The 16,585-nt window shown below is 37.6% G+C and overlaps 2 protein-coding genes across 2 annotated transcripts in view; both read left to right on the top strand.

Moving 5' to 3' along the window:
• The window catches only part of LOC120326421 (uncharacterized), a 169,384-nt gene that overhangs the window by 140,686 nt on the left and 12,113 nt on the right, over nt 1–16,585 (top strand). The gene's annotated exons all lie outside the window — the stretch shown is intronic.
• LOC120348552 (uncharacterized) lies at nt 7,101–8,967 on the top strand. Its single transcript, XM_039418745.2, has 5 exons — nt 7,101–7,463; nt 7,594–7,834; nt 7,918–7,992; nt 8,076–8,135; nt 8,234–8,967. Exons 1-5 carry the CDS (start codon nt 7,305–7,307, stop codon nt 8,476–8,478), a joined length of 780 nt encoding a protein of 259 aa, XP_039274679.2. The 5' UTR covers nt 7,101–7,304; the 3' UTR covers nt 8,479–8,967.

Genomic DNA, 16,585 nt, shown 5'->3' on the forward strand with positions numbered 1-16,585 from the left:
ACAAATTTATGATGTGTTTATTTGGGCTGTGTTTTAGCCCGTTGTGACAATACACGCTGAATTAACAACATGTCATCGACTATAAATGCGAATTGGACGCCGGTAAGCGGAAATTCGCGTTCGAGCTCCTTGACAATTATTAGATTCTTGCATAAATAAATTCTACTCGGAAAATATACGTCCACTCCAACCTAGTTGTTTTGTCAATAGCGCAATTATCATACCAAGTCGTGTTTATTTTGCCAATGTTTTTCTTTCTATTTTGAGCTCTGCGATATGATCAGACGCAACAAGTCTTCGTGTTCTATTGTGGCGAAATAATAGACACGTGAAAGGATTGTGGCCGCATAATTACTACTGCCAGCCCAATAATAACAAACTATGTCTGTGGCTGCAAATGGCGAAATTGGTTTTTGAAGAAATTTTCACCAAACCCGGAATTGGTGTCGCCGTGGTTTAATAAAAGTACGTCACCAATGCCAGGCCAATTTTTGAGGATACTGCAAATAAACCGATCACGCTGACCGGTTATCGAATCGAATATTTTACTAGAAGCCGTGTTGACATCATTAAAGCCCATTGATCGGCTTTCTTACAAGATAAGGATTTCATTCTAACCTTGCTGGAATAATAAAAAAACACTTTCTTTCTTTTAGCTGAAGCTTAAAACATAGCGTTCAGGCACCTTGTAAGAATGTAAAGGGTATCTTTGCCCACGCAGCCATAATATTTCATTCGATGTAAAACCCTCAACCCAGCCTGTCTTTTTGAACAACCCTAACCCGCTTCATCTCACAGTTTCACATTTTATTTCATGAAATATATTTCGTCACAAAATTTCTTCATTGAAAATTCTACTCAGTAAATCGTTTAACAAAATCACGGCCGTAAGCGTGGATAATCGATTCGAAGTGAGAACGGTTGCCGTTATCCTCATCGAGATATTATACAGTGCCGAAGAGATGAGAGAACAGATGCCGGACCTGAGATAAATAGGGTTATGTTATCTACGGGCCATGCTTGAACTTTTGTGGCTTGAAATGGTTTATCAAAATTGCGATGAAACTCAGCTGCTTGATATGTGGATATTAAGCATTGCGAATCTGGCAACCTTCATCGGCGTGAAGCTTCAGAATCAATGCTGAGCGTGAAATTAACAGGCTGGTGCCATTTGCGATAAAGACTTTTGCGCGATTTATTAATTTCACCGTGAATCCCACTTTACATATTCGCTGTTTGCTTGTAAAGTGGCATAACTATTGTATATCCATAACTATACCATCCAAAACGCAAACCCCAAACGTGAGGACTATGGACCTTTCCCGGGGCATCGACTTCCTTGTTTACTTCGTGACATTGGCCAATCAGCAAGATGCAAAAAGTGACGTAACAATGCCCCCTTTTCGCACCCGCTCAGACACTTTTCTCACTCGGACAGATTTTCAAGCGTGGTCGTAAACATTACCTCGTTTTCGCGTTTTTGAACTCTATTCGTTAGTTTTCTGTTGTGTTTCAGAAACTTGAATATAAATCAGATATTTCAATGATCACTCTGTCTTCCTAGGAGTTTTAATTTAGTTGCAGTGATAAAAAATTAGTGTTGAAATAGCTGTGATAGACTAGGCTAAAATTCTTTACCGGTACTTCTAAAAAACAGATTGTTGTAGGCGATGAATCATAATGATGGTTTAAAACAAATACCCCATTTTACAGACGCCAACTCGCGAAACCCTCTTAGTATAAGTCTCGAAAATTTTGCAATGGTAAAGTATAGGAAAAATTTTTCAGCGGTCAAAGGTCGGGAAAAGGTCCATGAAAGTCGAGTAGGCAATGTCGAGCTGGAAAAATTCCTTCCTAACTATATTGGGCCCCTATCTAGCAGTGGATATGTATAAAGCCTTGCGATAGTGGTGATATGACTGCCTTAAACCAGTACATATCGAGTGTATTTAAATGAGTATGTACCTGGGAATATCAGACGCCCAAAAGCAGGCTCGCAAGCTAATGCCGTTTACCCTATGAAACGGCAACACCGATCGTGGTTGGCAACATATCAAATCTATGACAGAAGTCTGAGGTTACCGCGCGGAAAAATTCGTCTCGTTGATTAAGGAACCCGTAACTACCGTGATCCCGTATTTTACGTGAAGTGTTTAATAGTCGGATGAGCGGGAGAGAGAGCCCATTGATCTACCGACAGAGGTGCAATTAAAACAATGTCGAGCACGATGCGACAGCGGTGACGAGAGTTCAAAATTATCAGAATGGATTTTACTGTAAATTCATGATGTAACGGGCAAATAAAACCCTTTTCAAGTATTCTTAATGACAGATCCTAAACCCTTCTGCTTAAAGAATAAGTAGAATTGATAGAAGTATAGCGAGTTGAGCACATATGATTTTCGTATCCAGTTTTCGAGACGCCCATATTAATAAGTCTCGTAATCCAGGAGCACAACTGTCGATACTGCTAAACGACTGAAACTTTCAACCATCATCACACAAAAATTTAAGGTGAAAACGTTCGTTCTGTAAAATTCCTCCACACAAAGTTATTTCCTGGCCCAGTGGCAACCTAAACACTCATATTAATGGTTATATTACTTGCAACTTTCAATTCGTACTCGTTACGTTTTAGTTAGAGGCTCGTGAGCTTCTACAAACATGAGTATCTAAACTCTCAACGTTGCTTATACAGTCTCATTCCTTATAAATGAGAAGATAAATCTTTATTTGAGTCTGTTTGCAATTTACCTATTCTTAAGAGAATGGCTCGCGGCTTTGAATTAAACAAACTTTCAAAACTCTGGCCTAAACTGGTACACACACTACGGGAGTACTGAGCAAACTTACATAGCTGAACTCTCTCTGCTGAAGACTGTTTCAGGCACCATCTATCTAAATGAGGCCGCAATAAATCCTTCAACGACTAAGAAAGCCTCGCGCTACAGCGCAATACAATCCCCTTCATTCAAAACATTAGTTTTCGCACAATTGAGTCCACGATACCCCGGAGCTGTGTCGGCGACTGTAATAATAAAACTCGCAGATATCCTTTGTAATAACAGACCTCGCACGGTCTGTAACGATCGCCGACTATTAAAAGTATCACGTCGTGGGAAAATGGATGAAATTTACAAGAAAAGTATAGACATCATTCAATGTTGCCAGAAATGGTGAGAAATAAAATATTTTTTTCATTCGAGGACAAGCATGGCCATGTGGCCACAAATTAAAAAGTTATACTGCATGCAAAAAGTATATAAAGCATGATACTCGTGCCAGATATGTTCATAATGTCAACAAAACGTGAGAACGACTAAATTTTCCAATAACATGATCTAGACATGGGCTATTCAACTGGCGAACCGCCGCCCGACCTTTTCAGTATATAGGTACTCTCGTATTATGTGTACCAGGTTAAGGTTAGGCCATAATTTTATTCTGATTTTCCTTATTTTATTTCTATTACGAGTTTGGGACTGTCTGTGTTAGCCAAATAAATATACCCCCTGTCCATAAGTTTCAGTGGTAAAAATATCCCCATACAAAGATGGATACGCTAGGAATTATATTTGTGCCAAACATAACTATGCCGAGAATATCTGTCAGGGATAATAATAATTAGGATTCGGTGGCGAGCAGTGGCCCTCCTATCCATACTAGCAATAAAAAGATAAAACATTATAATTGAATGAATGAGGCTTAAAACTCAGCGAGTATGATTGTGGGTAGCCTAATAGACAAAAAATACACTACAATTTAGTCACATTTGACACATTTTTTCCATTAACACAGAAAATTCCCTCGCACGGTCTGTGTTTATCACGTCGTGAGGAAATGACTGGAATTCGTAATAAAAGTGTAGAAATGGTTTACTGGTGCCAGAAATCAAAGGATCATACTGCATGCAAAAAGTATCGAAAACATAATACCCGTGCCAGATATATAATGAGAGTGTGAGTCACAATCAAGAATATTTACGAGTGGCCGTGGAATAGTGAGTGATACTGATGTCCACAAAAAACAAATATGGTCTCATGAAAACGACCAAAATTTTCAATAACATTATCGAGATTATAATTGCGCCAAGCATGGCCGCATCATAACAGTACTAATGAAGTGGTCTCGATTTATTGAAATCGAAACCATGTGAATATCAAATATGGTACAATTTACAATTACTACAACGACAAATATGCTATTCTGAAATGATACATGAAAACGATTAAACTTACAAACAAAGATAATAATAAAAGTTTTATAAATAACAAATAATGCAGACCCGTCTCGGAACCTGATTTCAACGCGGAATTCAGTTTACGGACCAGGCTGTTGAAACCGCCATTGGGAAATATACAGGCGCAAGTCCTAACGCAACTAACTTCATGCGTAAAGGCAAAACGAGTACCTTTCTTGCAAGCATGGGCCATGGATGGATCGTACTTCATCGACACTCGACTTGATCTATATCAGTGTTTTTCAACCTTTTTTGGGCCACGGCACACTTTTCTCATTATTTAGAAAATCCCGCGCCACACCAGCAGCTGAAAATGTGTCAAAAAGACCTAATGTTCACAATATAAGTGTTATATTGTTAATATGATCTTTTTTAACATTGACTAACGAGTGATCTTTATATCTATCGATTCACAACTTTTCATCAGATATACCTGAAATGAACCAGAATTATAATCAAGTGTGGCATTGAGTTATTCTCAGGGTTGCCTTTTGATAATTTATAAATGCTCATCAGCTTTCAGTATTCTACGTTAGGTAAATTTTGTTAGGCAATATATCGACACGCACCACCTCTCGTTTGTGTAATACATACAAAATAGTGGCGGGGTGGTCTTTTCAAATCTCACATTTTTGTATTAAGGCGGGAGCTTTGTTCAAAATATCTTATTGAACTCATGGGTGTCATGTTAAAGATTTGAAGGAGGCGGAAATATAGCAATTTACAGGAGACTTTACTGCACATCCTAGGTACAAAACCGTCGCATTAAAAATACTTGCTTTGTCTATTTATTTATCATATACAGAAGTGGTTCCCAACCCGGGGGTCGCGACCGCCAAGGGGGTGGGTCGCGAAGCTCTTGCAAAACAGTAGCAAATATTACAAAGCTCTAGAATAGAAGGATTGCCGTACTATAGAGTGTTCTTACTTTTACTCTAGGATGATTTAATGTGTAATAAAATGTGTATTTTCAGTTTAGTGACAAAAGTATTCATTGATTACTGAACTTGAAACCTCAGCTATGACGTATCATAGCAATTCGGCATTCAAAGATAAAATGGTGAATGTTGAAATTTTGAAGAAAATTTTTTCATTCGAAAATATTAGAAAAAAAAAAGTTTAAATTTGCTCTGTTATCTAACTATATAGTTTAAAGCAATACTCTCAGCTACGTAAGTTTAAAAAGCAAAATGAACATAATTCTCATTTTTTTGAAATAGGAGCGTAACCTTCGAAATGCTGCAAGCAGAAAATCGTAGAAAAGGGGGCGCTATTGAGTAACATTTAGTCAGACCGCCGACGCGGAAACGTACGAAATAAACAAAATTGAATGGAATTTCTTGAATAAAGCAGGGGCACTGAATAAGACATAAGATGGCAGCAATTTTGCGATCGAATCGAATATTCGATTACGTGTTTTTACTGATTTATGTATCTGAAGGACCTATTACAATTATTACAATAAAAGTCAATACAACTATATATCTTTCGAGTATTCGAGATTTGATTCGAAAAAATATTCGATTCGATTGTGAAATTATAAATATTCGAAAATGCCCAGTTGTTAGTTATCATTGGCTGCTTGTGTGCGGACAATCGCTTTATCGGAGCCGAAAAGACAAAGTTACGTTGGTACGAACTGGCCAACGGCCGGCAACAACTTACCTAATGTTAAACAAGTTCATGGACGCCATCTTGTGCCATTTTTCGGAAACGCGAAACAATGTAGTCTTATGGGAATTTTTCGTAGTGTTGTTGTACCGAATCGAATAAGTCAGCTGTTATAAGGGCTAGAATGAAGCCGAAGGGTGGATTTTAAACTTTAAGCTATATGCTACCTAAATATATAACGAAATTAAGATATGAAAAAACTATCTAATGCGTTAAATTTGACCACAAACACAACGCAGGATCATTTGTTCGAAGATTTTATAGTGATACGTCAATTTGACGCTGTAAAATGTTTCCGCAACAATCCTACAATGTCATTTGTTCTTCTAGCGCAGCTTGGAGCCGAGCAGTAAGGCATTATGGAGCTTGACAGACGAAAATTGTTAACCAGAAAATAGGAACGGCCATTGAAGCGAAGTTGAGTCGGCCGGTAATTTCGACGAATAAATAAATACAACTTTTCATCTGTGACGTCATAAGGATTGCCATTGTCAAATGGTTAATTATGACGATTAGAATGGCCAACTTACTTCAGAAGCAACTCGGAACCGGTATACTCGTTTCCAAAGACAATTTAATGTACTATAAATGTAATTTGGCAAACATGGAAGGATAGCAACGTGTTAGGCTAAGATTATTTTTTAAAACGCGACCTTCTAAAATTTTCTACCTAAAATATTAGTAAAAATAATAGGTATGTTTCGATGATTGTGTGCGAACTTCTCATAGGGCGCCGTGTTATATGGCCGAGAACAATAGGCACAAGATGGCGTCCATTGTCGGATCGTTTCTCGCTTGTATTATATATTCGCTTTGGTACTGACTAACTGATCCCATATCCGACCTGGGGCGCCATTCACTAAACTTCGTAAAAAGTCGGGTTTACGATCTCGTAACTGTGTCTCTCAGAATCGTGATAGCGAAATCTCGTTAAATGCGATTCACCAAAGACCTCGTTAGCACTTGACGCACGGTTAATGTATTCTCTCGAAATCTTACGCTCGTTCGCAGTTGAACAAAATTCACTGACTGGTCACTCAGCCGTATCAGTTATCGCCGCCATCGGGTCGAGCGTGTATCGCTACTTTCTTTTTTGCAGCCTGCGTTTTGTTCATATAGCAGCGCCGTAATCTAGACTGACGGATACATGGAATGAATACAATAAAATGAGTGAGTTTCCAAAGTACCGTTTTGATGTTAGTACCGTACCATACCTAATTGCAGCTTTGAGTTAGTCCGTGTAGCTGTATTCAAGTATTGCAGTGAAACAGTATATGATTCCATCAGAGTAGGTATATATTGCAGTAAGAGCGGTCGCTTCAACTTTAATGTTATTTTCATCTTGCAGATTATCGAGTGTAACTAGTATATAAGGTACCATACCGTAATTACTATGTCAGTGAAAACGAAAAGGGCAAAGTGCTTTTCACCTGATGAGATTGAGGCACTAGTTTCTGGGGTTTCACAACACCGTGAACAAGTTTTTGGGGCTTACTCTCAGAGTGTTACTACACAAACCAAAAGAGCAGCATGGAGAGATATTTCGAACAAGGTGTGTACAAATGCCAAAAGTTGCTAATGTAGATCACAGTTATTGATACGTTGAAAGTGCAATTGCAGGATAGCAGAGCTTTTAATCAAATTTATTATCATTTATCATATATTTACTATTTTCTTCATAGGTGAATTCAGTCAATATTACAGGGAGTATTAGAACCGATAGCCAGATAGAACACAAGTGGTACGACATGAAGTCGAATGCCAAAAAGAGGGTCTCTTTGTACAGGAAAGATTTAAAAAAAACTGGAGGAGGTACAATTACTGCAAAACCACCTACAGAGATGGACTACAGGATAATAGCCCTTATGGGAAATGAGTCAGTTGAGGGCATACCAGGTGCTGCAGCAATCGAAAACTGGCTTTGTATGTTGAAATTTCAAAAATACGTTATACAAAAAATATTGTAGCATATCAATGATTATTGAGCATATGATTTATTTTCTTAGGTCATGCTGAAACATCCTCACTTTCGATGCAAATTTCTCAAGTCAATTCAGGTGACACGTACGAAGGATCATCAAGTAAGTCATGTACCTTTAATCAGTTAATCACTATTGCTGCTAACGACATATAACCCTTATCAATACCTATTTTGATTTTACAGGTCCAATAATTGCATCTTCGCAACCATTTGCGTTTGCAGAACATGAAGACCAAGGCACTGGTATGTATAATTTTATATTGTGCCCTAATTACACAATGAAATTTAACCTGCCTTTTTTTTTTCTTTGATAATAGCAAAAAACCAATATTTGTTCCTAGGGGGTGCGCTTCCATACACTTCATATATTGAAAGTGAAACTTCCTGTCATGACCATTCTGCATCGTCTACAGTCAGCAGCAAAAGAAGCAAAAGAAAAAGAAGACGCTGCGATGACGAGGCGAGTGACATTGTCACAATCCAAAGAGAAATAAAAGAACTACTGCATAGTTTGGTAGACTCTCACAAGAAAATGGAAAAAAGTCTGGCAAAAATTGCTGAAAAATATTGTGACTCAAAATTGTAGTACCTGTACCTTGTATATGGGGTGATCCATAAGTGGGCAGGCTGCCAAAAAACTTGATTAATACTGTCAAACTACATTTGGTTCTCTCTGTACATTTTTTCATTTAGCCTGGAATTTCATTACAATTCGCACGACTTTTTATGCTGCCTGTTACTATTGACCAATACTCCAATCCCATCTTTAAACTATTATCGTAATGTGAACAGGTTTCTAAATATGGCACCAAAACAGAAAATGTGAATTAAATACATATTGTTAATTGGAAATTCCCACGAAATGAGTAGGCGATAAGAAATGTGCTGGCTTATTGCTCCTACCATAATCGTGCATCAGTCAGTCTGCCAAACATTAAATCGCATTCGAATATTTTGATGGAGCACAACAGTGGGAGAGACCCTCCTATAGCAAGCAATACGAAACTGACAGTATCACTTTCGAGATATGTGAGACTAGACTATTATTCAAAGTGGTTTCTTTATTGCAATAAAACATAGCAACAAAATGATAAAATACAGCTCTGGCGTAGATGTTGACATAATTAATTTTGAAAGCTGCTGAACATAAATTTTTCAAAAAGTAACACTAGGGCTTGACCATGTCATCATCTTCCGGAATTTCTTGCTTCTTGCAAGTCACTAGATTCAGATATTTCAATGGAGTTTTTTATTCAACTTAATTTTTACACCCACAGTTTGATGTTGAGAAATAAAGATCTTTGGCCTGTCCTGTTTCATGGGAAGGGCTTATTTTAAAATTCCGGCTAGGTCTTATTTTTGGGTTTCTTATTTATGTGTTTTCCCAAAAATAAGACCTAGCCGGAATTTTAAAATGAGCCCTTCCCATGAAACAGGACAGGCCAAAGATCTTTATTTCTCAACATCAAACTGTGGGTGTAAAAATTAAGTTGAATAAAAAACTCCATTGAAATATCTGAATCTAGTGACTTGCAAGAAATTCCGGAAGATGATGAATGACATGGTCAAGCCCAAGTGTTACTTTTTAAAAAATTTATGTTCAGCAGCTTTTAAAATTAAAGTGTGTTATTTATAAGTAAACGATTTTGAGTTTTCATATTTTGTATACTCTCCAACGCAAAATTTAATACCGGTACTTAAAAATTGAAAAAGGAACGCAAAATTGAGACTCATTTATTTTCTTAAAGAAATTTGAAGACTTAATTTCACGTTACTTTTTCAACATGTATAGGGGGATTATGACTCGCTGCCAGGGAGTTGTCAAAAACTTGATACAACCTGGAAATTGGCGAATAGCGTGACGTCATCACTGATTCCGCCATCCCCTTGCGACAAGTCTATCAAACATTTCAGAAAGATGTGTCAATATTAATATGGTCACTCCCAGCTCAGTTAAGGGCTTGGTTGGGGCTGCTTATGTCACAATCATTGAATGACGAAGTGTTCCGAATATTCAAATTTGATATTGTGACACAAACAGCCCCAACCAAGCTGAGAGTGGCCATATTCAAATCGACTCGATCTGAAATGTACATGACACATGTCGCAAGGGTATGAGGTAATCTGTGGTGACGTCACGCTTGTCACCAATTTCATGTGTATTAAGTTTTTGACAACACCCTTACTGCAAGCACACAAAAATTTTGACGATACACTAACTAAAACTTGAAACTATGGCCGAACGCACGGACTCTGCAGTGGGTTCGAAATCATCTTGTGCTGCAGTGTCATCTGTGTCTGGTACAGGGTAAATTCTCCCATTGGAAGGCAGAGGAACATTATTTCTCCTGCACATATTGTGTAGAATAACACAGCATACTATAATTTTCGCAACTTTCAATGGTGTATAGCACAATTTGCCCCCGGTATGATCAAGAATACGCCACCTTTGCTTCAACACTCCAAATGCTCTGAAACAAAATGCAGTTATTTATCTCTGATGCGGCATTTAACATACAATTTTGAAATGCAACATAATATTTTATTGTGTACATTGTGTAAATTTTCTGTCTAGCTGTTTGGTTGGAAATACTTGGGAGTAAGTATGGTCATTAAGATTTGTTTATTTGCTATCTGCTATAACACTTTCGATGCCAAGGACGTATATATACGTCATTTGGCGCCAACCGTTCCGTGCCATCAATGCAAAATGACGTATATATACGTCATTCGAAAAGGAAAAAGTTTAATAGATAGAAGATAGTCGAGTTCAGGTATTTGCCGTCTTTTTTCTTCTCTCTCTCTCTCTTGTTGTCAAGTTGGGGGGAAAGAATGACGTCTTCAGCCAATCGCGTCATTCAAGAAATACCAAGATGGAAGGAGGGTCTGCCATGAAGTAAATTATCAACTTATTTAGCATGGCCGAGGTACATATTAGCCGCAAATTATCATCAAAAATTTGTACGAGACCGACTGACGCTAACACGGGGTTAAAACTTTTTACGGTGAAATGATTGAAAGGTGTGAGGAGAGATGATAATATTATCAATCATGTTACGAAGATGTAGAAAAACATTACTAAACCGGGAAATAATTCGAATATTTTTATATGCATGATCGTCGTCTTATTGGCAGGACGATGAAATGATTCAAAATGTTGGTATTTTTGAACGTTTTTTTAATTTTTTATCATTTTTGGGTAACGGATTGACGGACATCTGCAACGAAAGCAAATTTTATCGTCCTGAGAGGTGAAATGTTACATTTTGAAATAATAAAGTGAGAAATTGATATTATTCGGAACATATATTTTTCTACTTGTCAGTGAGATATGATCCGAGATATAGTAATTTAGTGGGAAATATATTACCAATAACACAGAGCCCCTCGTATGCTTTCAGCTCATATTGAATTACTTCCGTAGCTATTGTATAACCATAATTATTGCAAAATATGCAATCCTACGACTTTGTGTCGGATGAACAAGTTCAATAAGCAGCCATGGCGTACTGATTACGTAGCTACGCAATAGCGATCACGTGTCTGGCGCCACGAAGACGGGACTACGTGCAGTCGAGACGACTTGCGTAGCAAATTGCGTGAGATGACAATTTCGGAAAATCGTGTTCTTGACAGATCAACTGACGAATTTCGATGAAGCTTTAAACCATTTTATTATGTCAACTTAGAGACACCGGATGCGTATAATGAATATTGAAATTGCATTTGGAAATACTTCATTTGCACGCCTAGTTCAAATATCCACACAAATAAGTATTTGCTCGCTATAAATACCAGATTGAATGAAATGTTTGCCGAGGCAAGTAAAGACTTCGAATTTCATCGTTTACTGACTGAACCCACCAAATCTGGAAGCGCCCGACGAAAACTCAGGAGCAATACTAAGATACAAACGCACCTGAAATGTATTACGCATGTTTCGGTATTATCCGACACATTAGTCGTAGGTGAAAGAACTCACCTACACATGCGTATCTTGTCGGAATTGCTCTCTCATGCTATTATAACATAAGTTGGAGATAACTTGTCTTGATCTCTCATTGCGATAAAGATTCAATTCGAACATTTTATTCAGCAATCAGAATCATTTTATTATACGAAAATATCAAATTCGAACAAAGAAAACAAAATCGTTTACTAGCGTAAAAATATATCCTTCATTCGCTATATATTCCAATAACATTAATAATGGCCAATTATTGTCACTCACAAAGATAACATATTGCAAAATAAACAAAGTAGTCACATTGCATATTCATACAACTGTAACACATATGTATCTCTATGACCTCGTCACCATTACAATACGTCGAAAGTATTGAAATCGGCCTCTTATCTTGCCATAGTAGTGCGAGTGATTCAATAACTGGATACATTTTCAATGTAAAAATAGATTATGGTAATCCAAACTTGGAACAACTTCCACCCGGCGTCACAAAAACTTCGAATTTAGTTTTGCAACTAATGGAAAGTCATCTGGATAGAGGATATCACGTATTTGTTGATAGGTATGTTGATTATTCGATATTGATAAGACAAATTAGATAATTTACGTCTCGGCGCCATACTGCGTTCTATTTTAGATAACGAATCATTGTCGGATATATCAATCAATTGCATAAACTGTTTTATCACAACCAATTTTTAATAATATTCATTTTTAATTTAGACTCTATAACTCTGTCGCATTAGCCGAGGAATTGCAGCGAAGGAAAACATCGATAACGGGAACAGTCATGGCAAACCGGAAGGGACTTCCAGCAGAAATAAAAACAAAACTAAAGAAAGGGGAAATCATCTCACTACGAAAAGGACAATTACTCGCACTACTATGGCAAGATAAGAGGCCGATTTCAATACTTTCGACGTATTGTAATGGTGACGAGGTCATAGAGATACATATGTGTTACAGTTGTATGAATATGCAATGTGACTACTTTGTTTATTTTGCAATATGTTATCCTTGTGAGTGACAATAATTGGCCATTATTAATGTTATTGGAATATATAGCGAATGAAGGATATATTTTTATGCTAGTAAACGATTTTGTTTTCTTTGTTCAAATTTGATATTTTCGTATAATAAAATGATTCTGATTGCTGAATAAAATGTTCGAATTGAATCTTTATCGCAATGAGAGATCAAGACAAGTTATCATCAACTTATGTTATAATAGCATGAGAGAGCAATTCCGACAAGATACGCGTGTGTAGGTGAGTTCTTTCACCTACGACTGAAGTGTCGGAATGAACGATAACTGATGACACCGCTGGGTTCGCCCCTTTCCCGATGAATCAAAAACTAAATACGAGAGAGAATGAATAGGAGAGAACTCTCTCGTTTTCACCTTGGCACGGAACGGTAAAATTGAAAAAACTGATCTTGGCATCGAAAGTGATAAAAGGCATAATATTAATTTATGAATAAACTTACTTTTCGATAATCACTCTTGTCTTTTTGTGTGCAATATTATATCTTTCAGCGGCTGTCCCATTGGGATTTGATATTGGTGTCATCAACCATTTTTTTAATGGGTATCCACTGTCCCCAAGCAGCAAGCTGTTACCAAATTGGCCACTTTCGAATTTGTCATATATGTTGGATTGTTGTAATATGAACGAATCATGACTCGAGCCAGGCCATTTGACCACAATGTCTGTGAAGATCATATTTTCATCGCAGATTGCCTGCAATTGAGACAAGATGAAATAAATAAAATGTAAAAGCAGTTTTATAAAGGAAGAGTTGAATAACATTAGTGATTCTAAAGATCTCGCCCACAGAAAACAATGAAACATTATTGAAATATAAGCATGCTCACCTGTACATTCAAGGAATGAAAATTCTTTCGACAAATGTAAAGATGTTCGTTGGCAGCAGGAGCAATAATGGGCACATGGGTCCCGTCGATAGCACCAATAACATTTGGAAACTTGCTTATATTATAGAAGTTCATTTTGGTTTCAAATGGATCCTCTGGCATATGTATAAAATCATTTGCAAGCTCACCTAGGGCATTAAGAAATCTAGAAAAAACTCTACTAGCAGTTGGCTGGGAGACGTTAATAATATCCTTTGCACTAGACTGGAAGCTTCCGGAGCCTAGTAACTTCAGGCTTATTAGGACCTGCTCCTCCACCGACAGTGCACGTGAACGCCTCGTAAAGGGTGCCAGTTTTGGATGTAATAGTTGGCACAACTCTGTTATTAATTTTTTATTGAGTCTATAGTCCTCTATTAAGGTCCTTTCACCTGCATCTAGCGGATTTTTCTTTCTTATACGATATGGAGAGATTGTTGGGGCTTTTCTTCTGCAAGCTTCAATATAAGCAGCCATTTTTGAATCTGTGTTTATAATAACGCTAGAATAAACAAAAAAAAAAAAAAAATGAACTTAACAATCTCTGAATCTCAACCCTAGTTTACTCTGTAAATGCGGCAGATATCCCACAGCTAAGTTACCGACACTAGACTACATACACGCTTACCCGAGTAAGGCCTTTTGATACTATGCCAATTTTTACAAAGTATGCTAACGTCTAAACGACACTATTTTAACTTGAATCACTGCCGAGAGCAATACGAACTGTTAACGAGGCGAAGATTGTTCTCGTTTGCTAGCGAGCTCTTCAGCGCGTTAAAGAAGTTTGCTGAATACCATTTCTCGGTAAAATGAGAGAAGAAGGCACTTTACGAGACGTCTCATTTGGCGCCAAAAAAATTCTCTCGAATAACTTCTCTCGAATATTTACGAAGCTCTGTGAATACCATTTTTGCTTTTTACGAGAGAGTCGGCGCTTAACTAACACGTTAGACGGTAACGAAGCTTTGTGAGTGGGGCCCCAGGACGAGAGGCCGTGGTTTGCTATATGAGTAAGCCGTCTTATCGGCTTCCCTCTCCCCCGGGATAAATATGTAAATCCCATCCTACTACGCAATTTCTCTTTCGTCGTCATATAACAGTTTGATAAATAAGCGGTATTAACCGCCCGGCGACGTCTTCGCGCCGAGTAATCACACTTCTCGCTTTTTCGGTTCCGATTCATCGCGAAAGCGCTCCGTCAAATCTCGCAAGATTCAGAAACCTGAGAATCAGCATGCGTGCTTTTCCCGTTCTGTAAACTTCTTTTAATTTTATCATCCAAATAAACGGTTAGGAATATTTCTTTGTTTAAACCAGAAAACAGCCAAGAGCAGTATAATATTTCAGAGCTTCGCCTTGGCATCCAGCAAGATATGAACTTATTGCGACTCGGCAGATGGTCAAAAGACGCACAACAAAAGTGTGGGCCATTGAGATATTTTCCAGGTGATGCAAAGAAGGATTTTGACCCTGGCGCCAAGCGAGCAACGACTTTATCATTGTAATATAAATTCATTTTGTTTGGGGCGTCGATCAACTGCAGAGTGATAAATATGATAAACCCGATGAAATCTCCACTTTACAGTCCAGATTTATAAAAGAATTACTGTCATAATTCTTGAGCCTTATTGGTAACGAATACCCATCGATAATTAATCGAGCAAACAAACTGTTGTCCGAAAATTCAATCAGTTACTTGTACGAAAAAAAAAACATTTTTATCACTAGTTTAATTAAAACGAAGTAAAGAAATTGGCTGTGGGCCGCTGCAGAGTTACGTGTTGCAAAACCTTTTTTTGATGCCTCGTTTGTAATTTTGTATTGGAAGCGAAACATCAGCAAATTAAATGTGTTTTACATGATTTGGCATGTACATATTTTTTTTGTGAGGTGTTTTGCTGGGTGCTTTTTTACGCATAATAGGTGCCCAGCACTGCATTTTATAACGCAAATATATGTTATTATTAGGACTGGGAATGGTTAACCGATTTCAGATGGTTAGACATAACTGTAACTGTAATGTCACCGCAGTTTAAAATCTCGAGTTTAAATCTCGTTTCCACCAACCCACCCAGGGTAAAATAAATTGTCGTCGATCTGTATAGCGTTGCCTCCAATACTTATGAATATCAAATGCTGAAAACTTGGAACTGAAGCTATAACGTATCTCAGAAATTCGAGTGTTTCAAGACAAAATGGCGAATGTTCAAGTTTTGGAAAAAAGTCGTTTTAATTCAAAATTTCAGAAATAGGTTAACTTTGCTTTCGTATCTAACCATATTTTTAAGCAATATTCACAGTTATGTGACTTTTAAAAAGCAAAATATACTTTTTCTTATTTTCTCAAAACAGGAGTGTAACCTCCGAATTGCAGTAAGCAGAAAATCGCAAAAAAAGGGGCGCTATTGAGTAACATTTTGTCAGATCAGCGACGCGGATATATATGAGGGACAAAAGTGAATGAAATTTGGTGAATAAAGCAAGGGCACCGGATTTGTGTGTCTGAAAGACTCATTACAATAAAACACAATACCACAGCATGTCTTCCAAGTATCCGAGATTTTATTCGAAAAATATTCGATTCGATTCTAAAATAATCAGATACTCGAAAATGTCGAGTCCTAGTTGTTAGATATCATTTGCTGCTTGTGTCGGAACTTGTTATAGCAAAAAGCGCGTATATCAGTCGTATATGAAACTGATGTAACGAACATATTTTGGGCATGTTTTACATAAGTTGCCTTCACAGGCGTAAACACCAGACCTGGGCAAAGTACGGCCCGCGGGCCAAATCCGGCCCGTTGGGTA

This window comes from Styela clava, chromosome 4 (assembly GCF_964204865.1).
Source record: "Styela clava chromosome 4, kaStyClav1.hap1.2, whole genome shotgun sequence".
Taxonomy (NCBI): domain Eukaryota; kingdom Metazoa; phylum Chordata; class Ascidiacea; order Stolidobranchia; family Styelidae; genus Styela; species Styela clava.

Coding starts and splice junctions, on each gene's coding strand:
- LOC120348552 (XM_039418745.2), top strand. CDS start 7,305: ATGTCAGTGAAAACGAAAAGGGCAAAGTGCTTTTCACCTGATGAGATT. Junction 7,993..8,075: donor CACGTACGAAGGATCATCAA/GTAAGTCATGTA, acceptor TTGATTTTACAG/GTCCAATAATTGCATCTTCG. Junction 8,136..8,233: donor ACATGAAGACCAAGGCACTG/GTATGTATAATT, acceptor ATTTGTTCCTAG/GGGGTGCGCTTCCATACACT.